Raw genomic sequence first — 25,997 nt, forward strand, 5'->3', positions numbered from 1 at the left:
TTGTACAAACTATATGTGAAGTGTACAAAACACACACTATATTTATGGAAGTGTACAGCAACACAATGCGTTGCCCTGCTGTACAGTGCCATTCAATTTGGCACAGTGCTCAAGGATAAAATGCAGCATGTCTAAACTGTGTTGCAGTGTAAATGGGACATGTAGGAAACAAATGTTTCCTGTGTGTGCTTGTGATGACAGACATTTTACAATGTAATAAAACCTCTGTCACCACACAGTGTGAATTCAGCCTCAACAACAACACTGTTTAGAAATATAAAGATACAAAAAAACATTGACTTTAGTATCTATTCAGTTTTAATCATTTGTGGATCAAAGGAATGAATTTCGATCTGCAAATGTCAGTTAAAAAAAAAAACTTGTCAGGTTGCTTTAACAAAATATTCCTCTGTTTAACCCCTAATTCGCTTTCTCCATTCAACTATTTTTTGGTTCATTTCTACTATATTAACCATTAATATTTAATTTTTTTTGTTTTTGACTGTTTTGTCGGTTTAGATTTTTAAAAACATTTAACATATTTATGCATTCCACAATTAAAAAAGTAAAAAATTGAAAACAAAACAAAAAAAAGGACATTTCTTGATTGTAGTGGTGACTTAAAGCCCAATGTAACTTATTTTATGTTTTAGATAGCCAGGATGCAAAAAAAAAAAAAAAAAAAAAAAAAAAAACCACAAACCCCCAAAAATTAGACAAACACAATTTGGAGACAGCAAAATATTATATTTATGAAACTTTCTTTACAGGTTATACACCGTAATACAGCAATGATTGCTCAGTTCATAATAAAAAGTGGCACTTTTACCGGATTAAAGCGCTGAATTTTGCAAAGACCCATTATGCTGGTTACATTACATATTATACAAAATAAGTTCCCACCATGGGCATTATGTCGAAACATTTTTACATTTAAAATACACTACTGTGATTACAACAAAGTCCAGTTACTTCATCAGTCGTTTCCTTTTCTTCAGCAGAGCATCACGCAGAGCGATCTGTACAACAGTAAATAAAGTACAAGCAGTTAAATTAAAATCAGTTCTACATAAAAATCCACTATAAAGGAAAAGATCCTTATTCAGGCACTTCCTGTTAGACAACTTTATTATTGGCTTCACCTATTTTTGCTGCTTTTTTCTTTTTAATATATGTAAAAACAATCAGCTTAAAGTACATAAATAACACATTTAAAAACCTTGTTCATATGTCTCTAGTTGTATATGAAAAAGGGGACAACCAAACATGCTTATTTTAAACTCAGGCTCTACAAACAGAAAAATAGTTTCAGTCTAATACGGTAAGAGAGTTAGTTCCAATCAGAGAGAGAGTGTTCCAAAGCAAACAGATACTGCTGTGCCCTCATTTTAGGAAACGTAGAATGCTCTAATGAATCTTCTTTTATTGGTGCACCCTAAATGTAATCTTAGTAAACTGTTAAATAAAAAAAGAAAATACATTTAATGTTAGGACTAATTTAGGGGTTTTGGGTCAGCAGTCAAGAGATCACTTTTCTTCAACTTATTTTCAGTGCCAACATCCCTACGCAATCTCTTGGCACCTATAACCAGCACGCCTTAATCTGCCTTTAGGTTTGATACATTTACCTGCTTATCTCTGAAAGATCGTTTGTTTTTAGATCGGATGTTCTGGCTGTATCTCATCATCATAAAGTTTTTATTCTTCTTCTTCTCCTTGTTGGTGGTGCTGGCATGGGGATTCATTTTTGTCCTTTTCCTCACAAATTCTTTTCTGTCTGTTCTTCCGGCCTATCGAAAGTAAGTGACAAAAAAAAAAAAAAAAAAAGAAATTCTAAGCAGAGATGTTCTCTTTATAGGATTAAACAACTAAGGCTGGCCATACATGTACAATTTTCTGTTAGATTTACCACAAACCACATGATATGAGGTCAAAGCTAAACAACACTTTCACTTGTATCCAATTAGGCAGGCCTTTGTACTACATAGTTGAAGGTAAATTTCAAGAAAATTGTACAGAAAATTGTATAATGTATGGCCAGCCTAAGCATTTTCATGGTCTAAAAGCAGGTCTTTTTAGCTAGTAAACATATTCAGTTGTAAAGAAATCATATTAATACATTTATAATGCAACATATCCATGTGAAATCTCCTCCTGTAGTTATAAAGTGTGTTTGCCACGGTTTAAAATTCACCCTAATCCCCCCTTCACTAGAAATTCAGTTTTTTTTGTTACAGTGGCCAACACCCGCAATCTGTTTTAAAGGTTTATTGTTTAGATAGTGAAACATTGATTTTATTAACCACCAACTATTAGGGCCCACTCACACCAAGCCATTTCCAAAAAACATCAATGAAACACACCATACAAATATGGCAGGGCACCCAATTTTTAATCGGCATCTCAAAAATGCAACATCCAGCAATGCAAAATGTGCGCTCTGGTGGAGCAAGCCTTGTTTTTTTTTTTTTGTTTTCAGCATTGGAGGACCTTTTTTTTTTTTTTTTTTACCTATTAACAGTTCACCACAACATTGTTTAAAGCACAAAAACACGTGCACTGCGGCACAGGGTGTTATGGTGGACTTTTGTGTGCTTGTGCACACTTGCTCACCGAAAGCCCTAAAAATAAGAATTTGTAAAAGATTTTTGCCACCTGGGACAACATTTCCATGCATAATTATATGCACTTTATACATGCACTCTGTAAAACTGTATGTACCCATGGCCATCTACCCCAGCGATTACGATCTTTTTTTTGTCTGTTGACCTTTGTTTTTCCTGTCTCTACCATTGATCAGCACTGATACCAATTTCTATACTTTAAAAGCCTTCAATAAAAATGTCACCTTTTGGTTGTCTGTCTAAAACATATTACCTCTCATTGCAGGATAATATTTAAAGTAGAACTATAGGCATTTTTTTTTCCATTTTGCATAAAACAAGGGAGGGTTATAACCCCTGTCAGATTTCTGTGGCATCTGTGTCCCATTGCGGAGATTTAACTTCACTTCCTGTCCCATAGCTAAACAGGAAGTGAGAAAAAATACCTGCAAATTAAGGGAATTCTTTGGAGACCCTCACGTCACCAAACTTGTATCCCCATTCGAAGGAGTTCCCCTCTATTACTTTTCTGGGGAAAAGCTTAAATTTGGGGTTTTCTTTTACCTTTAATGATCATAGTAAAACATGGCAATTAGAGAGAGTGAATCTCCTTAAAGTGGTTGTAAATCCTAGTCATAAAATTTGAACTAAGCACATAACTGTAGTGTTTACTTGTCTCTCTCCAAAGCTCTAGAAGTGTTTCTCTCTGGTGCTTCGTTCCTCTGTTATCAGCACGAGTCACTTCTGAGAAGTTTTCCAACACATGAGATAACATTAGCTAAAAATGTGTGTCTGGGAGATATTCCAATCAGCTCTCACACAGCGTCTCAGAGCTGTAATGGCAGTTCCCCACTTCCTTCCTACTATTTACTACTCACAGATGTATTTGGATTTTTCCCTTTGAAGGGATGTACACAAGAGAAGACCGCAGTTAAACAAGTAAAACCTATGTAGGAGGATTTGTTTTATCTGTGTGTATAATCCTAGGCTGTTCAATTCACTGGGTATAGGAGAGGGTTTACAACCACTTTAAAGGGGGCACAGTCAGCAATAAATAGTGACAAGTGTTCCAAGTCCCTCTCCACTCTATCCAAAGCTGAAAAAAAAAAAAAAAAAAAAAAAAGGTTTTGCCTTAAGTTATACTTTAATAAAAATGACATTTATAGACAGCGTAGATAATAGGGCACTTAGCCCTAGTTATTTATTATATAGTACTGTAGTATTGCAACATAATGAATGACTGTTAAATGCTAAGAAAAGTAAATGATAGCATTTAAACTCACCAGAACAGTTGCTAGCCTGCTCTCTTTGTCAGACTTGGGCTTTTTATGCAGATGTTCAATATCTCTAAGTGAAAGCAACTCCCCTCTAGAAGAAACAAGAATATCATTAGCTACAGTCAGTACTAAATACCAATTCATCACACTTAAAATGGTTCTAAAGACTGGACATTTTTTTTTTTATTTTTACTTTAATGCATTCCCTGCATTAAGGTAAACAATTTCCAAGTGTTAGTATTACCCTCCTCACCCCTTTTAGGCTCCGTTCACACGTAGGCATTTTTGGGGAGTTTTTCTGCTCTAGGATCAGCTCTCAAAACGCCCAACAAGACAAATCCTATTCATTTCAATGGCCCCTGTTCACATCTGAGCGTTTTGACGCTGTGAGCAAAACGCCCAACGCTCAAAAAAGTACACGAGCTTCTTTTTGGGCAGATTACAGGCGTTTTCCATTGGTCTCCATTCAATCTAAAAACTCCTGCACAAAAGACGCCTGTAAATCGCGGTAAAAAAACACGCGAAAACGCTACGCTCAGGTGTGAATGTAGCCTTAAAACTTACCTGATCCCTCTCTCAATGAAGCACTGTGCCCATTTGCAGTGGATCACTACTCTCTCTGCTCAGAGGCAGCAGCGGGAGCTATTGGCTCCCGCTGCTGTCAATCAAATCTTCTGAGCAGAGAGCAGTGGGAGGGGCTGAGCCATGCTGTGTGTGTCAATAGACGCACACAGCCCAGCTCGGGATCGAGCCCACAGGTATGCCCCCATAGACTCTGACCTGTTCTTTCAGCCCAAAATCCAATCATGGTCAAAAGCTTGTAGACTTCACCTCCGTAACATCTCTAAAATTCACCTCTTTTTTAACAAATGAAACCACCAAGCTACACATTTACTCCCTTGTTATCTCTCGCCTTGACTATTGCAACTCCCTTCTATTAGGCCTACCTCTACACAGGCTACCCCCCTTCAGTCCATCATGAATGCTGCTCCTGCCAGACTCATCTACCTTGCCACCCCACTCTGCCAATCCCTCCACTGGCGAATTTGATTCAAAATGCTAAAAACATCATCCAAAGCCATTCACAACTCTGCTCCAAGCTACATCACCAATCTTGTCTCAAAATATCATCCAAACCATCCTCTTCGTTCCTCTCAAGACCTCCTGCTCTTTAGTTCTCTTGTCCCCTCCTCCCATGCACATCTCTAGGACTTCATTAGAGCCTCTCCCATTCTCTGGAACTCTCTACCTCAATCTGTGCGGTTATCTCATACTCTGTCTACTTTTAGGTGATCCCTGAAAACATCTCTACAGGGAAGCGAGACCTATCCCATCTAACAACTGAACTTTTAATTCTTTCATCAGCTCATCCCTCACAGTTATTACCTTTTGTACCACTTGCCCCTCTCTATTAGGATTGTAAAAACTTAGTAGTAGGGCCCTCTTGTATTTAATTTTTTTGTAACAGTACTGTCTCCCTTTATATTGTAAAGCGCTGTGCAAACTGTTGGCACTATATAAATCCTGCATAATAATAATTTTTGAGCATAGTAAACTGTTTCAGTCATTTCTACTTAAACAATGTGAATCAAAACAAACATAGACTAACAGCAGTAATCATAGTGACAAAGCAGCTTTAAGATGTGCATTCTACTTTTCAGAAAAACAAAAACTTACAAGTGAACACTGTGCACCCTCCCCGCGCACCCCCGATTCCCACTGTACCTGCCCTCCTTGGGTGATTAGTTGTCAGTGCCCATGTAGCAGTCTGGGGATTTAAAATCTCCTCTTCTTCATGTGGCGCTTCGGGACGGACCAGAGAGATTTTAATTGGTCAACGCCAGCACAGAGCATTGCTCTGATCCATCCTGGAAGTGTTGCACGGAGACAAGGGGGAAGAGTAAAGATTTCAAATCCCTGGACTGCTAAATGGGCTGTGTGTGTGCCGACAGTTCATCACCAAGAAAGCAAACAAATACAGTGGAGACCGGGTGGGGAGAGTGTATGGTGTAGTTCACCTTTTCTATTTTCTTAAAAGATGAACTTTAAATTTCCTAAATTTAATACATTTAAAAAGACATTTGCGACAGAATAAAAACCATGCAAACCTGCTCTCCTCTTCATCACTGTCTATTTCCACATGTTTCCTCTTCTCAGATTTACCCGGAGCAGCAGAGATCTCTTTGGATATCTGCGCAATGCGGATTTTCTTGAACTCCTCTTGAGTGAGAAGCCTGCTGGCACTGACTGCTGCCGCCTTGGACTGTCGCTCAACTTCTGGCATCGCCTGGAGCTTTTCTGCCTGAAAATATTGCAGAAGTGATATAATTTGTTACAAAAGAAGCTGTGGTCTAGGCAATTAATATTAAATTGCTTTATAAATTGTTGGCCAGCGGATTTATGAACAAGGCTCAAGGATAGCTGACATACAACATAAGACATACAGTGCCTTGAAAAAGTATTCATACCCCCTGAAATTTTCCACATTTTGTCCTGTTAAACCCAATAAGGTAAAATTTATTTTATTGCGATTTTATGGGATAGTCCCAACACAAAGTGTCACATAATTGTGAAGTGGAAGGAAAATGATAAATTGTTTTTAAACTTTTTTTACAAATAAATATGTATAAAGTGTGGTGTGCATTTGTATTCAGCCACTCAATACTTTGTAGAACCACCTTTCGCTGCAATTACAGCTGTAAAGTCTCTACCAGTTTTGCACATCCAGAGAGCGACATTTTTGCCCATTCTTCTTTGCAAAATAGCTCAAGCTCTGTCGGATTGGATAGGAAGCATCTGTGAACAGCAATTTTCAAGTCTTGCCACAGATTCTCAAATGGATTTAGGACATTCTAACACATGAATATGCTTTGATCTAAACCATTCCATTGTAGCTCTGGCTGTACGTTAAGGGTCATTGTCCTGCTGGAAGGTGATGCCCCGGTCTCAAGTCTTTTGCAGACTAACAGGTTTTCTTCTAAGATTGCTCTGTATTTGGCTCCATCCATCTTTGCATCAACTCTGACTAGCTGAAGAAAACTTCTGACTCAGAAAAGCTGCCACCACCATGTTTCACAGTGGGGATGGTGTGTTCAGGGTGATGTGCAGTGTTAGTTTTCTGCCACACATAGCGTTTTGCTCTTAGGCCAAAATGTTCAGTTTTGGTCTCATCGGACCAGAGCACCTTCTCAATTTGGTTTCATCTGACACAGCACCTTTGCATGTCCCCCACATGGCTTCTTGCAAACTGCAAACGGGACTTCTTATGGCTTGCTTTCAACAATGGCTTTCTTCTTGCCACTTGTCTATAAAGGCCAGATTTGTGGAGTACACGACTAATAGTTGTCCTGTGGACAGATTCTCCCACCTAAGCTGTGGATCTCTGCAGCTCCTCCAGAGTTACCATGGGCCTCTTGCCTGCTTCTCTCATTGCGATTGATGCTCTCCTTGCCCAGCCTGTCAGTTTAGGTGGACAGCCATGTCTTGGTAGGTTTGCAGTTGTGCAATACTCTTTCCATTTTTGGATGATGGATTGAACAGTGCTCCGTGAGATGTTCAAAGCTTGATATATTTCTTTTATAACCTAAACCTGCTTTAATCTTCTCCACAACATTATCCCTGACCTGTCAGGTGTGTTCCTTGGCCTTCATGATCCTGTTTGTTCTCTAAGGTTCTCTAACAAATCTCTGAGGGCTTCACAGAACAGCTGTATTTATACAGAGATTAAATTACACACAGGTAGACTCCATTTACTAATTAGGTGACTTCTGAAGGCAATTGGTTCACTAGATTTTAGTTAGGGGGCTGAATACAAATGTACGCCACACTTTTCAGATATTTGTAGACATGGGTCAAACCCCCCGTTTGGTTTACAGCAGAACTCCCGAACAGGGGAAATGTTCTAACCAGAAAGGCGAATCTTATTGAAGTCTACGGGAGCTGAACAGAGAAAATCAAAAGTGCCAATTTTGAAGGCTAATATGTTAGTATTTGGGGAAAAAAAGGGGTATTAGGGGATGGGGGGCCTGGGTACTGCCCTGGGGGACATGTATCAATGCAAATTTTCTTTTTAAAACTGATAGTTTTTTCAGGAGCAGTGATTAGAATTATACTTAATGTGCAACAATAAAGTCTTAGTCTGCGCCTGTAAAGTGGCGCATCTGTAGCATATATAGAACATGCTACAGCGAAACTGACATTTCCAAGGAAAAAAAACACGAGTCTAATCTCGATTAAAATTACCCATTGTTACAATTGCCAGCACACGGCTAAGGGCTCTTTCACACGGGCGTTCCGATCAGATCCGCCTGTCAGTTTTTTAGGCGGATCTGATCGGATGCCCCATTCAGCCCTATGGAGCAGCGGATGTCAGCGGTGACATGTCCGCTGACACCCGCTGCCATCCGCATCCGATCCGTGAAATCCGGACGGATGGAAACCCTATTTTCCATCCATCCTGGGGATCGGATGAGAGCGGACAGGCGGTCCGCTCTCATCCGATTCCCCATAGAGAGCAGCGGGGGCTGTGACACCTCCCTCTCCGCACTGCAAGCGGAGACGGAGCTGTCATCCACCGGCTCAGCGGGGACTGCGGTTCGATCCCCGATGAGCAGAAAAAAAACGAAAAAAAAAAAAAAAACGGTGGCTTCCTGGCGCCGCTCCTTAACCAGCTTAGCCCCATCAGTTGTGCAGAATGCACGGTGCATTGTACGGTGTTGGGCGGGGTGAACACCCTGCAAATTCGGGTGTTCAGCAAACGGCCGAACTGGCAAATACTCGGGTCGAAATGTTCGCGCAACACTATTTGTAAAAGATTTTGAAAACCAATTCATCATTTTCCTTCCACTTCACAAATATGTGCCACTTTGTGTTGGTCTATCACATAATATCCCAATAAAATACATTTTAGTTTTTGGTTGTAACATGACAAAATGTGGAAAATTCTTACCGGTTTAAACCAGTTTAAACCTAACCAGGGCACATGATGTATAACCATATTAATTATTTTCAGAAATATGATCAAAACCCTTTCTTTTGAAGTCTTCTTATAAAATATAAATCAACAATGAAAAAGGTTGCTCGGTCACGGAGAAACAATTCTGCTTTGGCAGGTCATTAAGTTGGCATATTATACGATTTATCCTATAAGTCGAACACATACAACAGTGTATTAGTTCAAAGTATTGTGTGGTTTAATTTATAGAAGTACAATCTTGCTTTTGTAAATCATTTAAAAGTGTTAGTCACTTGATGTATTGTTAATGATGAAATATATTTTATAGCCTTGTGTATTTGAAATAACGGAATTTTTGTAAAATCTTACCTGTAAAATTCCTTTTTCTCTGAGTCCTCCGACAGTCGCCGCCTCTTCATATTCGTCACATATGGGTATTAGACTTTGCTCCGAAGGAGTAGCTAGGCAACAGAATATGTTAACATTAAAGCTTTTAACATATCCCACCCTCAAGGGGTGGTCCCCTCAGTCAATACCCTCCTACTTCCTGCAACCATATCTCAGTTTCAGTGGAATAGCAGTAGAGTATACAACCAAACCCCAAAAGAGGGGCGGGGACTGTCGGAGGACTCAGAGAAAGGAATTTTACAGGTAAGATTTTACAAAAATTCAGTTTTCTCTTACGTCCTCCGACAGTCGCCGCCTCTTCATATTCGTCACATATGGGGACGTCCCAAAGCAGTGCAAACATGAGGGGTGGGAAACGCATCCGCGACGAAAGGCAACGCAGTCTCCGCATCAAAGAAAGGAACCTTACCAAAGGAAGGAAACCAGCTGGGCTACAGGAAAAATAATCGCTCAACAGGAGCAACAACCCAGGAAAAGACAAATAACCAGGGGATAAAAAACTTATCCCAACAGCCAGAGGTCCCCAACAAGGGACCCTAGGGAATTGCCGCACTAAGAACCTTGCGGCCAAAGGAAGCATCCGCCGATGCCTGAACATCTACTTTGTAGAACTTTGTGAAAGTGTGCACGGTCGACCAGGTCGCCGCCTTACACACCTGGGCTACAGAAGCCCCATGACGACAGACCCAAGACGTACTCCGAGATCTAGTAGAGTGCGCCTTCACAGGCACAGGGGGAACCTTCCCCTGCAAAGCATAGGCCTGTTCAATGGTCTGCCTGATCCATTTGGCGATGGTAGAGGCCGACGCCGCCATGCCCTTCCGAGGACCCTCTGGAAGAACAAACAAGGAGTCCGTCTTTCGAAAAGACTCAGTCGATTTAAGGTAAACCCTTATCGCCCGAACAACATCCAAAGAATGTAGTCTCACCTCCTTTGGATGTTTAGGCTTCGCGCACAGCGAAGGCAAGACAATATCTTCATTAAGATGGAATTCCGAAACTCGCTTCGGAAGAAAAGAAGGATTAGGTCGCAAAACCACCTTATCCAAATGAACAACCAGATACGGAGACTTGCAGGACAAAGCCGCCAGCTCCGACACTCTGCGAGCCGAAGTGATCGCAACCAAAAAGGCGACCTTTTTGGACAACATAGACAACGAGATCTCCCTGATCTGTTCAAAAGGAGCACGTTGTAACACAGATAGAACGAGATTCAAGTCCCAAGGGGGCAGAGGATCCCTCCTAGGAGGAACCAGATGCCGCACTCCCTGAACAAAAGTGCCAACCAAGGAGTTGGAAGCCACGGGACGTTGAAACAGAACGGCCAGCGCAGACACCTGACCCTTTATCGTAGCCAGCGCCAAACGCTGATCGACACCTGTTTGAAGGAAGGACAGCACTCGGGAAACCGAGTACGTGTGGGGTGAAAACCCCCTGAACTCACACCAGGCAAAATAGGCCTTCCAAGTACGGTAATAAACCTTCCCCGAGGAAGACTTCCTCGCGTTGATCAAGGTATGAACGACCTCTGGGGAGAGACCCTTCTCCTTCAGGACCTCGGTCTCAACAGCCAGGCCGTCAAAGCCAGCGACTGTAAAGCAGGATGGTATATCAGCCCTTGAGACAGGAGATCGTCTCGAAGAGGCAGACGCCACGGGGCGTCGACCGCCAGATTCACGAGGTCTGCGTACCAGGACCGGCGAGGCCAGTCCGGTGCCACAAGAATCACCGTGCTGCGTTCCGAGTGTAACCTGCGAAGGAACCTGGACAGCAACTGAAGCGGTGGGAACGCGTACACCAGCTTGTACTGATGCCACGGGGCCACTAACGCGTCCGACGCGTCTGCCCGAGGGTCGCGCGTCCTTGCTACGAACCTTCTCACCTTGTAGTTGAGACGAGACGCAAACAGGTCCACATCTGGAAGACCCCACTTCGCGCACAACATCTGGAAGACAGCCGGGTGGAGAGACCATTCCCCCTGATCCAGGGTCTGGCGACTCAGATAGTCCGCCTGCCAGCTCTCCACCCCCGGAATGTGCACCGCCGTTATCGCCGGGACATGAGTCTCGGCCCAAGACAGAATGTCGGCCACTTCTCGAGCCGCTCGGGCACTCCTGGTGCCCCCTTGGTGGTTGATGTAGGCCACCGCCGTGGCATTGTCCGTCTGCACCCGAACCGGGCAGCCCTGCAGCCGGTCCGTCCAGCGATGAAGACAGAGATTTATCGCACGCAATTCCAGAATGTTGATCGGAAGGGAGGACTCCCCCTCCGACCAAGTCCCCTGGGCGGACAGAACGCCCAGAACACCACCCCAGCCCGACAGGCTGGCATCCGTGGTGATTACCGTCCACGAGATAGGACGAAACGACTTGCCGCCGGACACCATCGGGGACTGGAGCCACCACAGAAGGTCTCTTCTGGTGCGATGACTCAACGAGATTTGAAGATCCAGAGATTGAGGTCGCCCGTCCCACATGGACAGGATCTCCGCTTGGAGACCCCGCGTGTGAAACTGGGCGAAGGGAATCGCCTCGAAGGCCGAGACCATCAATCCCAGACATCTCATGCACGTCCGCAGAGACGAGCGCGGAACGTCCCTGAGGGACCTGACTTCCTCCTGAAGAGTTCGGAGTTTGTCTTCCGGCAGGAAGACCTTCGCCTGCACCGAGTCCAGGATCATTCCCAGGTAGGGAAGACGAACCGACGGACTCAGTGTCGACTTTGGAAAATTTATCGTCCAACCAAACTCCTGCAGAGTTTGCATCGTGACAGACAGGTCCTTCTCCAGACCCTGGCTGGTCGCAGACCGAACCAGAATGTCGTCCAGATACCCCAGGACAGAAATGCCCTGGGCCCTCAATAATGCCAGAACCGGTGCAAGCACCTTGGTGAAGACCCGCGGAGCCGAGGCGAGACCAAAGGGCAACGCCACGAACTGGTAGTGATCCTCCGCAATGGCGAATCGAAGGTACCTCTGGTGACCCTCGAAAATGGGGATGTGAAGATACGCATCCTTCAAATCGATGGAGGCCATGAATTCCCCCGGAACCAGGGCAGCCACCACCGACCGCAGGGATTCCATGCGGAACTTGCGAAACCGCACAGAGCGGTTCAGAGCCTTCAAGTCCAGAATTGGACGAACCTTGCCCTCCTTCCTGGGCACGGTGAACAGATTGGAATAAAACCCCCGAAATCTGTCCCGATGAGGCCCTGGAACCACCACTCCCTGAGCCCTCAGCTCCCGCACCGCCAGGTGCAGGTCCCGTAAACGCTCTGGAGACAGTTGAAGATTTGAGGGAAAAAATCTGCTCTCCGGCCGAGAGAGAAACTCGATCTTGTAACCAGATCGAACAATCTCCTGAACCCATCTGTCCCGCACGTGGGCCAACCAGGGTTGAAGAAAACCGAGCAAGCGTCCCCCCACCCCAAAACTGGGTGAGGGCGCCCCTTCAGGCCGCACTGTTATGGGCTGCGGATCCGGACTGACCGGACTTCTGTTTCCCAGACCAGGGCTTCTTCTGAGAGCCTTGACCTTTGAACGGTTTGCCCTTGTAGTGCGACCGAAAGGCACGAAAGGACCCCTGAGGGGGCTGAAAATTAGCATGCTTCTTCCCAGAAGCCCCCTTAGCCTTGGGGAAATGGGGCAAGAGAGTGCTCTTGCCTCCGGTGATCCCCTTAATCAACACATCCAAGGACTCCCCAAAAAGGCGAGACCCATCATAAGGCAGATTGGCTAAGGTCTTACGTGAAGATTGGTCCACCGACCAACATTTCAACCAAACCAGGCGGCGAGACAACACCGCCACGCTGTGTACACGTGCAGCCAACGGGACCAAGTCCAAGTCCGCATCACACAGATACATGACACCCTGGTGGATTTGATCCACCATATCCAGGGTCGCCGACGAGGCCGAATCGGCCACTAGGACGCGCCTAAGCATCTGCGTCCAACTTGCGACAGCCTGGGCCGCCATGAGAGAGGCAAACAGAGCCTTAAGCATAGAACCCGTAACAGAATAAGTATGACGGGCAAGAGACTCCAATCTCCTATCCGTGGCATCACGGAACACAGGGGAATCCTCTGCAGGAATCGCAGTGGATTTGTTTAAAACCGCAATTGCGTGATCCACAGGGGGTGGCACACACCACCGTTCATCAGTGGAAGGCGAGAAAGGATAACGCAGCTTGAACCTACTTGGTACAGCAAAAGGTTTGCGTAGATTGCGCCATTGTTCCTTAACAGCGCGCTGAAAATCATCATTGCAGGGAAAAACCTGCGGCGTCCTGCGTTTTCTCTGCGTCCCATAAGCCGCCAAGGCAGCGGGTGGACACACTTCATCCTGCAAACGCAGCGTTTGTTTTATGGAAGCAATCAATTCATCCATGAGTGCAAGCTCTTCAGGCGAGCCAGGGGGAGAATTATCAACCCCTTCAACTTCAGCCTCCACCTCGGACCCCACTAGATCAAGGGAGGAGCGGGACCCCGATAAGGAGGCCCCCGCCATAACAGCCCCATCACCTTCACCCTCAGAATCAGAGGAAAGAGAAACTCTGGGTCTCTTAGTAGATTGAGCAGCCACCAGCATCTGCACCTGAGCAGCAAGGCCAGCCACAATAGTGGCTAAATCCCCCCGTGGGGGGGAAACAGCGGTCCCCTGGCTTTCCACCAAGGCGGTAGGAAATTTGCCCTCCTGAGAATCCATTGCCCCAATATCAAATGCCGGATAATAAAGGGTTAACTGCCCCTTTAACAAGCGCGGCGAGCGCAGCCCACCGCACCACACACAAGCACAATGAGACCCCCACAGGGACAATAAAACTGACACAGGCAATGGATAAGAAGGATATAACCTGAGGAGACCCTCGCCGCTGCTGCTGCCTCAATCGGTGTATCCTGGAGAAGAGGAAGTGATGCGGCCAGGGCGCTCTATCAAAGCCTATGGGAGGCTACAAGAAAATGGCCGCCATGCATGTAGACCATGCGGCCGGAGCGAGTGTAGGCAAAATGGCGCCGTTTGGCGCCGAAACCGCCGCTCCACAGTACAGTAATGCACACATGTTATCCATGTATAAAAAAACATGTTAGATCGCCGCAGCGATCGCTGTATAGTGCCCAAACATGCCACAAAACATGCCCCACAGCACACAGCTTTTCACACTGACAAGGCTGACACACACAGTGTCACACAGCTCCCCCCCCCCTTGCAGCCCACAGCATGCAGCCGAGAGATAGGGAGACAAACAGTGAGAACAGAGGCAGGTTACACAGTCCCAGACTGACACCCCCCCAGACAGACAGGTCCCCACATAGATACACTTACCTCACAATGGCGTGGGGGACCCGCACAGGCGAACAAGCCGCTGCACATGAGGCAGGGAGAGTCGCATACCAGACGCACAGAATGGGGGTTAAGAAACCGCACAGCGTCCAGTGAGGTAGCCACCTCACCAATCATCCCTGCACCGAACAGGGTTCGGTCGTTCACTGTGCCAGGAGCGTTACCTGGCTGAACGCTCGATGACAGACTGGGAAGCCACTGACCCACGACCTGCGACCAGGGGGATCAGCCCGAGACCCAGCCCGCATGATCCTCTTCATCAGAAGAACTAACTAATGCTGACAAAAAGAACAGCTAAGTAAAGGTAGAGAGAAAACTCAAACAAAAAAATCAAAAAAGAAGAAAGAGTCTGGGGCACAAAGCCCCAGCACAGAGAGAGCCAGCCACTCCTGACAAGCTAGACATTGAAACTGAGATATGGTTGCAGGAAGTAGGAGGGTATTGACTGAGGGGACCACCCCTTGAGGGTGGGATATGTTAAAAGCTTTAATGTTAACATATTCTGTTGCCTAGCTACTCCTTCGGAGCAAAGTCTAATACCCATATGTGACTTGTTTTTATACAATATGTTCAAACATTTTGGTGGCATAGTTAATAGAACACAGTGTGCAAATTTGGCACCAGAAAAATGCAGAGAAAACATGACTGCAGCCTATCAATTTAGTGCAGAACTGGGTCATACTAGGAAACTTGAAACAATGATGAGGGCAAATAATGGGTCAAAAAACCTTTGCCCTTTGCTCCCCATTAGCATTCACAAAATAAATAGTGTGAGCAGAAGGGGGGCTAAGCTACAAAAAGGATTGCTTGGAATAAACTAGCAGATACACATACAGATTATGGGAAAATGGGACCATGGCCATAAATCTTGCACTATTGCAATGCACGAGTATCCATGATATGGAATGTAAAAAGCAGATTTAATTTCATAAAAGTGAATTACAACTTTAAAAAGTGAAATGCCACTACCTCCACGGATTAACAACAATTAATAATGAACTGGGGAAATCTTGTTTGGGTACAGTAACACCTTTGTTTTTCACTTGTCAGGAGAATCAGACAGGCAAACTAACTCAAGAAAAACTTGCCATTGGAGTCTGGCAGCTGATCCACTTTATCAGTGCCTACCCAAACAGATTTTAGTTTTGTGTGCAGTTGTTCTTTGCAATGTTCTATTACCTGATGTATAGGAGATCTCTGCTAAGAGAAATATTAAGGTGCCATTGTTGACTTACAAATGAATCCACAAAATGCATTGCCACATCTGGCTTCAATAAGAACCACTGACCCATAGGATGCATGCAGTCATTAAAGTTGGAACTCCTCATCTCAAAAAGTACGGAAGCCATTAAAAGAATTGTGAAAGCCAACAGCTTTTCTTTGAATAGGTAAAAGAAAAGCCAAATGAAGCGTATATGTGCATTCCTACACACCGGTATTAACAACAATTACCAGCATTGCAAGAATAGTTCTAAACAGGGTAGCAGAAATAGAAGAATGGATAGGTATCTCAAGATAGAATTGTAAAATATGGAAAACCTGGACATGCTGGTACATTTCCAATATAAAAACCATCATGCAGAATGTGAGTTGAGAAACAGAAAGACCACATTGTAATGGATGTCTGGGCATGGTCTTTTTACAAATGGGACACAACTAAAAGTTATGGATTTCCAATGGTCCTCCGGGATGAGCGCTATCAGTACTTGGATCAGGGCCAGTGCTAGACTATTTTGTGCCCTAGGCAAGACCAGCGACTTGCACCCCGCCCCCCCCCCCCCCCCCAGAAATTTAAAAAAATGTCAACATTTTTAAACAGTAAAACATTAAAACAACAAAAAACATGAAACTGCTAAATTTCTCCAGCGCGCAGTGGTATGCGGAAAGGCGCGGTGCGTGGGGAACATCAGCGACACTGAGAAGCAGGCCCGAACTAGGACAAAAAATAGGCCCAGGCATTTTAGACTGAGCAGACCATTTTTGTTTTTTTTAAACCAAATTACGAATGACAATGACCGGTTTCTCAATATCTTTTAGTTGTATATAGCCTGCTTCATTTTATTGGTGTCAGTAGTTTATTTTTGTTATTTTATTTATTGTTTAATATTTTATTTTTTTTATTTTTACAATTTTTTAAATTATTTTTTAAGACCCCCCGTTGGGGGGGGCTTTAGTGAAATATCAGGGGTTCAAACAGACCTCTGCTGTTTCACCTTTCAGAGAAAGGAGATTGAGTACACTGCTTTTAATCTCCATCTCGGGAGCCTCAGCAGCACAGAATGAATGAATGAATAGGAATAATGCCCCATACACACGTGCAGATTATCTGAAGACTTTTGTCTGTAGACTTACCAAAACCATATAATATGAGGTCAAACCTAAACACTTTCAATTTGTATGCAATCCCGCAGGCCCTTGCACTACATAGAAAAGGTAAGTCTGCAGACAAAAGTCTGCAGATAATCTGCACGTGTGTATGGGGCATTACTCTGTACAGAGCATCCCATTACTATACCTCAGTTATGAATGAAAAAAAAAAAATCATTACAGTCAGTGATCGGTACTGATCATTGACTGTCATTTCAGACAAGGAAGGGGTCGGTAAATTTACACAATTACCAGCTCCTTCCTCGCTATCCATCCTGAAAGATCCCCCACAGCAGCCAGCGGGGTAGGAGAGGAGGGAAGCTCGCAAAGTTGTGTGGGGGGGGGGGGGGCAGGAGAGAGATGAAACAGCAGGGCCAGGAGATCACAGCGGAGCAGAAGGACATGGATAGGAGGGGCAGCATATAGAGAAACCAATCCCCTCCATTTCCCTCCTGCAGTCAATGAATGCCTGTGGGAGGGAGAGGAGAAGACGGCATTTAGCAGCTGCAGGGGATTGGTTTCTGCACATGCTGCTGTCTTGTTAGGACATGCTGTGGCTACACCCAAGGCGGCTGCTTAGTTCGTCTAATAGTAGCGCCAGCCCTGACTTGGATAGGCCAAAACCCCTCTTCAGTTCTATCTCTCCTACGATGTAGCAGCCCCTTCTCTCCACTTTACCTTTTCAATTCCTGAATACACTCTGCCCTCACTCTTTCCTGCGCCATGCCTTCCCCTAGTAACACTTCTCCCTCTATAATCACCCCCACCATTTTTTACTCTTTCGCTTTCTTCCTTTTTTCTTACTACTCTTGAATCAACACTTTTTACTGCAAGGCATAGTAGGGGTTAAGAATTAAACCCTCATAATGTCACATTGGGACCTTCTCCCAGTAGAATACTCCCACCGGACTATCATCCTCAAGACAATGTTTACATTATGTTCTTTCATCCAACTTTGAAGAAACAAACCTCCCAACTTTAGATGACCTATATGTCTGTGGAGATCTGCTATTTCTGGCTGACAGGGTAAGCCCCAAGCTTATATTTGTCTGATATGATTGACAAAAAGAAGCCACTGCATTCCTGAAAACCAATTTCTTCTATCTGAATTATTATTTTTTCATCACTTACAACTTCCTTATGCTCTTCATCAGAGGAGTGGTGAACATCAATCCATTCTCCATCTTCTTCATCATCACTAAGACTAGCACTTTCCCAGCCATCTGAAGACATGTGGATATATTATTATTCGCAAGTAAATCAAAGTCTAGGTAAAGTGAATAAATTGCACAACATAATCTTGCCACTTACCATCCTCCTCGCCTTCCTCTTTTGGTTCTTTTTCGACTTCTAGCACCTCTGCGCCAGGAATGTAATCTTTAGCAACCAATTCTCCATAAGCATGAATTTTTGCCTCTGTGGATGCCTCTGTGGGTTTGCCCTGATAAAATGTTAATATGTTTGAATTTAAGGAGATCTATAGATGCAGCATACACTTTCATTTTAGATCAGCAGCATTGTAATAGCGATACAAACAAAAGTTATTTTTGACAATGCAGTATAATCTTACTTGAAAAATGTCCTTTCATGTTATGAGTTCTGCCTGTCTGCTGGTCATAGCTTTCCACAACTTACTGGATTCCCAGCATGCTTTGCAGCTTCTGGTATTTACCTTTAATTTTTTTAAACTACATATCCCATGGAACCTTGCTGGCTGCAAGCAGTGATTCCTGTACTGCCTCCACCTCCTCTCAGAACCTCAGTAGCTCAGAAGCTAGGCTCTGAACTGTGTGGCATAGACATAATGAATATGTGCCACAGGATTCAAGTAAACGTGTGGGGATTCTTCACAAAGTGAGTATACAAATTCAAGATAATTCAGAATTATAAGAGCAGGCTACAAATAATTAAAACTCAATTTGGAAATTAATATTGGATTTCAAATTCTTACCACAAATACACTCTAAACATTATAAAGACAAATGACATAAAATACTACTCTTCTGGTACAGAACCCCTGAGGTTCTCCATTGCCAAAATTGTGCTATTTCTCCCTTATGTTGGCGTTGTGGCAAGGCCAGAGGTACACACTTTCATATTTTTTGTCAATGTGAGCTTATTACACCCTTTTGGTCCTCAGGGATGTCCTTGCTCCAACAGGTTCTGGACTTACCACTGCCCTTGGACCCGTTACATTATCTCCTGGGCCTCCCCTTTCCCTTCATAGGTAGATTTTCAAACAAACTCGCTTCATTTATTCGGTTGGCAGCTAAGAGGTTAATCCCGCTACATTGGCTATCGACCAATCCACCTGATTTGTCCCGCTTACTAAAGACTGATGCCAATATACGAAGAATGGAATATTTGACAGCTTTGGTGGGTGACAACATACCTCATTTTAACAAGACATGGGATGCTTGGGACACTTCACCCTTTGGTTCCCCTCTGGGCCCGACTTTGACAGTGACCGCAGGGGTTCCAGACCCTCCCTCACATTGATTGCCCCTTGCACCCCACACCCTAGCTCCCCTTGTCTTGCCTGTGCTTTTATGCTACAATACCCATATTTCTCTATGGTCATACTGTTATTGATTGAGTCTTTCATACCCCTTGATTCCTTTTTCCATCTTTTTCTCTTCCAGAAGTTTGTCCTTCCCCCCCTAATTTGAATATGCTTTAGGCTCCTCGGAGTCTCATTTATTTGTATTATGTTGTATTGTACCACTGTTTTGCTTAGTCCCCTTTGGGACTCATTTTGTACCTGTTAAAAATCTTTAATAAAAATACAATAAAAAAATAAATAAATAAATAAATAAAATGACCTGGTATCTGGGGGACTCTGAAATTTTAAACCTGCCCTGGGGCTAAAGCTGGCCTTACACATTATAGGCTTTTTTGTTTAACCCCTTAATGCCTAAGCCTTTTTCTGACACTTGTTGCTTACAAGTTAAAATCAGTATTTTTTTCTAGAAAATGACCTAGAACCCCCAAACCTTATATATATATTTTTTAGCAGAGACCCTAGAGAATAAAATGGCGATCATTGCAATAATTTAGGTAACACTATTTACGCAGCGGTCTTTCAAATGCAATTTTTTTTTGGAAGAAATACACTTTCATGAATTAAAAAAAAAAAACACAACACAGTAGTAAAGTTAGACCAATTTTTTTGTATAATGTGAAAGATGATGTTAAGCCGAGTAAATAGATTTGTCATGCTTTAAAAATTGCGCACACTCGTGGAATGGCAACAAACTGCGGTACTTAAAAATCTCCATAGGCAACGGTTTAAAAAATGTGAACAGTTACCGGTTTAGGGTTACAGAGGAGGTCTAGTGCTAGAATTATTGCTCTCACTCCAACGATTGCGGCGATACCTCACGTGTGTTTTGAACACTGTTTACATTTGCAGGCACGATTTACCTATGCATTCCCTTCTGTGCACGAGCACAGAGGGATGGGGCTCTAACTTTTTTCTTATTTATTTTATTGGATTTTATTTTTACACTGCACCTCTAAATTATTTATTTTTGATCACATTTATTGCTGTCACAAAGAATGTAAACATCTCTTGTGACAGTAATAGGCAATGACAGGAACTCTTTATGAAAGGATCTGGGGTCTATAAGACACCAAATCCCTCCTTTGCACTTAACAACATTCAAAATGCCAAGTTTGGCTGTTTTGAATGCTGTCCTTTTTTTTTAAAATCTGGTGCCTTTAAGGCTCCATTAATCGGAAGTGATGTCATGACATGGCTTCTAGGTTTCCACATCAGAGACCCAATCAAAGCCAAATTCGGCTTTGTTCGGGGACTCTAGCCAGCCGGCGGAAGGTGGCCGGGGAGGGGGCGACATCCCCTTCCGCTCCTTAGCCGCATCGGTTGCTATCACAAGAAAGCCGACTGTCCGCTTTAACGATACTGGGGTGATGCCACGGTACAACCCCTTGAAGGTGAAGGATTGCCTTATGTAGGTTTTAAGGGGTTTAACCAGCAGGTTAAACCAACAAAAAACCTGAGAGATCCCTGCATCATCAAAAGCGATGTTGATGCAGTGATTTCTCCTGCTAAAACATTGTATCCCGACAGACGAGACACTTGCACTCCAGTGTTTTTCTATGTGTCCTAGATTCATTGTACTGAAATAGAGGTAATACCTGAAATTTTGAGTGGTCACGGGTCAATAATCTTCCAGAGGGGACACTTTCCCAGTGACAATTATCCAAAAGGATTGCCTATATGTTTGAGAAATCTTTTACATATACTTTAGGACTGGTCATAAATGGCCTAATTATAGCATTGATGCTCCCAATTTCAACTATTACTTGCTACATTTGGGCCATTTCTGTGTTTCTAAGGGTCAATGAGCATCCCTAGTGGATTTATTAAACAGGTAATTTTTTTGTCTTAACATGCCTTGAGAAAAATGAAAACACAGTTAAAGCGGAGTTCCACCCTCAGAATCCTTTTTTAAATAAAAATAGCCCATTAATATTAATACATCTCGCTTGACAAAACCGCTATTTGCATATTTACGAGTTAAACAGTGTATTTGTTTAGTGAAAATCTTACTTTTAAAATCGCTGCCTATGTGTGGCCATCTTTATTAAGGGCATCTGAAGCTGCAGTGTAAAACTTAGTGTCCTTCTTCCTGATTGCTGTTCATTCCGGCTACCCAGAATGGAGCAGACAATCCCGCACATGGGCAGTACTATGCTTTATAGCAACCTGTACTATGCCTAGAGACGTCGGCTGAGGAGGAAGTTGCCGCCCTCTATATCCCTTCCCCGTCTCCCGGAAGACACAAGTGCAGGAGACAGAGAAAGAGCCAGACATAGAGACACACACACACACAATGATAACTATTTTTTTTTGTAAGGAAATACCATTTTTCTTCTTTATTCATCCGCACTTCCGAGTCCGCCCGCCTATAGACGATTACGTCACTCGGCTCCTGGGATAGCGGCATCGTGTATCCCAGCAGCCCTTGCGAATCGCCCAATGACGAAATCTTGCGATATTTCCAGACCGGTGTCCTGTCGAATAATGCATGCGCGGGACGGAACGGCTTATTCTTATGTGAGATTCATAGTGACAAATGGCGGGAATATTATCTGATTACAGAGCAGTCACACAGCTCTTATCGGGGCACATTAACCACTTGCCGACTGCCCACAGTATATTTACTGCCGCAGTCAGCCCTTCACAGTCACTAGCCTGTGAGGCTCTGGGGAGCGAGCGCGCGCCGCCGAATGCGCGCTCCCGCTCGGTCATGGACCCGATGTCCGCCGGGCACTCGCGATTGTCCATGACAGCGGGAGAAAGTCAGGCGGCTGATGTAAACAAGCCGCCTGTCATTCTCCCCTGTGTAAGAATGATGATCATACGGTTCTACTATGTAGGACCATTGATCACTGTTCCTACACCTCAAGCCACAGCCAATCACAGTTAGAATCACGCCCCTAGGGACACACACCACCCCTCCCTCTCAAAAAAAGTTAACCCCTTCGCTACCAGTGTAATTTTACAGTAACAGTGCATATGTATAGCACTGAATATTGTAGTAATGTCACTGGTAACCCCAAAAGTGTCAAAAATGTCAGTCAAGGGTCCGATCTGTCCGCCCCAATGTCGCAGTCCCGCAAAAAAAATAAAATAAAAAAATAAATCGCAGATCGCCGCCATTACGCGTTAAAAAAAACAACAAAAATGACAAAAATCTTTCCCTTAGTTAGTAAACGCAATAACTTTTGCGCAAACCAATCAAAATACGCTTTTTGTGATTTTTTTTTACCAAAAATATGTAGCAGAAAACAAATTGGCCTAGAATGTTAAAAAATTTTGATTTTTACATTTTTTTTTGGGGAATTTCATATAAAAAAAATGTGAAAAATATTGTTATTTTTGCAAAATTGACGCTCTTTTTTTGTTTATAGCGCATGATCAAAAAAATCGCACAGGTGATCAAATACCACCAAAAGAAAGCTCTGTTTGTGGGGGAAAAAAAAGGACGTCAAATTAGTTTAGGTACACCGTCGCACGACCGCGCAATTGTCCGTTAAAGTCACGCAGTGCCGAATCGCAAAATAGGCCCTGGTTAAGTGGTTAAAGGGGCAGTTCCTGATCTTTGCGGACAGTATTAGGACAGGAGATGTACCAGGGGAGTGGAAGAAAGCTAACGTGATTCCGATATTCAAAAAGGGTCAGAGGCATATCCCGGGAAATTATAGGCCTGTCAGTCTGACATCAGTAGTATGTAAACTTCTGGAGGGGATGATAAGGGACTATATCGTAGAGTTTGCTAAGGACAACAGCATCATTAGTAGTAACCAGCACGGGTTTACAAATGGGCGTTCTTGTCAAACCAATCTCTTAACATTCTACGAGGAGGTGAGCTGTGAGCTAGATAGGGGCAGACCAGTGGATGTGGTGTACTTGGATTTCGCTAAGGCGTTCGATACAGTTCCCCATAAGCGCTTAATTTATAAAATAAGGTCTGCAGGTATCGACGGCAGGGTTTGCTCTTGGATACGGAACTGGCTAAAAGGGCGTGTCCAAAGGGTGGTAATAAACAGCGCATACTCAGACTGGTCTGAGGTAGTAAGCGGGGTCCCCCAAGGCTCAGTCCTAGGACCAACCTTGTTCAATTTATTCATAAACAGCATTGAGGACGGGATATGTAGTTCAATATCAGTTTTTGCAGATGACACAAAATTAGGCAGGGCAATAACAGCACAGCATGAAGCAGATATCCTACAGAATGACCTGGACAAAATAACGGAGTGGGCAACGACTTGGCAAATGAGGTTTAACGTGGAGAAGTGTAAGGTTTTGCACTTGGGGACTAGCAACATAAAAGCACAATACACGTTAGGAGGGGAACCCCTGGGAGAATCAAAAATGGAGAAGGATCTGGGAGTATTGGTGGATGATAGACTAGGCAACAGCATGCAATGTCAAGCGGCAGCTGCCAAAGCCAGCAGAATATTAGCATGCATAAAGAAAGGGATGTATTCCAGAGATAAGACTATAATCCTTCCACTTTATAAAACTCTGGTCCGACCGCATCTGGAGTATGCTGTCCAGTTCTGGTCACCAGTCCTCAGAAGGGATGTGTTGGAGCTGGAGAGGGTCCAGAGAAGGGCAACTAAACTAATTAGGGGATTGGAGGACCTTGATTATGAGGAGCGTCTGCAATCGCTTGATTTATTCTCCCTGGAGAAGAGACGCCTGAGGGGGGACATGATAGCAATTTTTAAATATCTCAATGGGGATCTAGGCTTAGAAGAAAAGCTGTTCATTCGCAGGGATTGCATTAGGACTCGGGGGCATACAATGCGATTAGAGGAGAAGCGTTTTAACCTCAGGCAACGTGGGGGGTTCTTTACTGTTAGGGCTACAAGATTGTGGAATTCTCTACCACAAGAGGTGGTTTCTGCAGGTAATATGGTGGCTTTCAAAAGACTTCTAGACGTACATCTCAAGGATCAGAACATTCAGGGGTATGCGAGATGATTACAGCCACACACACCTACACAGGTTGAACTGGATGGACTACTGTCTTTATTCAACCTCACCTACTATGTAACTCTCACCGCACGGGGACACTGATGTAAAGGAGAACTCTCATGGGGACACGGATGTAATAAATAATAAAAGGGAACTCTGGCTGGAATATTAAAGGGGGACTCTGGCTGGAATATTAAAGGGGAACTCTGGCTGGAATATTAAAGGGGAACTCTGGCTGGAATATTAAAGGGGAACTCTGGCTGGAATATTAAAGGGGAACTCTGGCTGGAATATTAAAGGGGAACTCTGGCTGGAATATTAAAGGGGAACTCTGGCTGGAATATTAAAGGGGAACTCTGGCTGGAATATTAAAGGGGAACTCTGGCTGGAATATTAAAGGGGAACTCTGGCTGGAATATTAAAGGGGAACTCTGACCGGGAAAAATAAAGGGGAACTTTGACTAGGACACTGGATGTAAAGGGGCACTCTGACGGGGACACTGGATGTAAAGGGGCACTCTGACGGGGACACTGGATGTAAAATAGGACTCTGATAGGGAAACACTGGATGTAAAGGAGCACTCTGATGTGGACACGGATGTAAAATAGGACTCTGATAGGGGCACACTAGATGTAAAGGAGGACTCTGATGGGGACATCGATGTAAAGGAGGGACTCTGACAGGGACACACTGGATGTAAAGGAGGACTCTGATGTGGACACGGACACAGGCTGCATGACCGCGGTGACAAGGGCTGAATGACGAGGGAATACAGACTGGATGAGGGGGGGGGGGGGGATACAGGCTTGATGAGCGGGTGGATACGAGCTGGATGCGGGGGGGGGGGGGGACACAGTCAATGCTTATTCCTGGGGATTTCACAGTGGCTGTAGCATGATAGGCCCATCATGTTACTGTAGCACAATTCCCAGCCGTTTTGCTGGATGTCATGTGGGTCCCCCTGGGTTACCGCTAGCAACAACAGCGCATTTAAGCATGTTCTCCAAGTATGAGCACTGAGACAATGACCAGTCCAGTATCTTTGGGTTTTTTATATTTATTTGGTAACTTGGATGGGAGAAGGGATGAGTGGGATACTCCTTTTATTCAACTATGCACAATTTGGCAGAGACACTTAAATAGTACGTTTTGACGCTGACTGAAAGCCCGCCAATGCTGACTTGAGGCTAGTTACGCTGACCTATTCTTGTAACTGAGCTTCAACTAAAGAAGTCCTCTCTTAGCTGCCTTAGGTACTCCTTCCTGAGGTAGCTACTTGTACACTTTTGCTGCACTACTGATTGCTTCAGGGCCCACACTGGCGCCCTCTTTCACTCCCTTGTCTTCAGGCTTAACACTTGGCACCCCCTTTCTATGCCACAACTACCGGTTAGCTGACTCCTGGATCCCTTTGATCTTCCGGAGTTGCCCCCTATTCTAGGCAGACCCCTGGGAAGATTTTGAGTACTCACAACACACTTTTTCCTGAAAACTTCTGCCCAGCAGCTCCACTCAGTCAGCAACACTCTGGATCCCTT

General features: G+C 44.2%; 1 protein-coding gene across 1 annotated transcript in view; it reads right to left on the reverse strand.

The window, feature by feature from the left end:
- Positions 1 to 742: 742 nt before the first annotated feature.
- Positions 743 to 25,997, reverse strand: part of SDAD1 (SDA1 domain containing 1) — a 62,786-nt gene continuing 37,531 nt past the window's right edge. The window contains exons 17-22 of the mRNA XM_082272119.1: positions 18,260 to 18,389; positions 18,080 to 18,171; positions 5,989 to 6,182; positions 3,887 to 3,971; positions 1,629 to 1,790; positions 743 to 1,019 (exon numbers count right to left, since the gene is read on the reverse strand). Of these exons, the coding sequence (XP_082128245.1) occupies positions 969 to 1,019; positions 1,629 to 1,790; positions 3,887 to 3,971; positions 5,989 to 6,182; positions 18,080 to 18,171; positions 18,260 to 18,389 (714 nt within the window). The 3' untranslated portion in view covers positions 743 to 968. The remainder of the gene's footprint in view (positions 1,020 to 1,628; positions 1,791 to 3,886; positions 3,972 to 5,988; positions 6,183 to 18,079; positions 18,172 to 18,259; positions 18,390 to 25,997) is intronic.

This window comes from Pelophylax lessonae (assembly GCF_965119305.1).
Source record: "Pelophylax lessonae genome assembly, chromosome: 1".
NCBI lineage: Eukaryota > Metazoa > Chordata > Amphibia > Anura > Ranidae > Pelophylax > Pelophylax lessonae.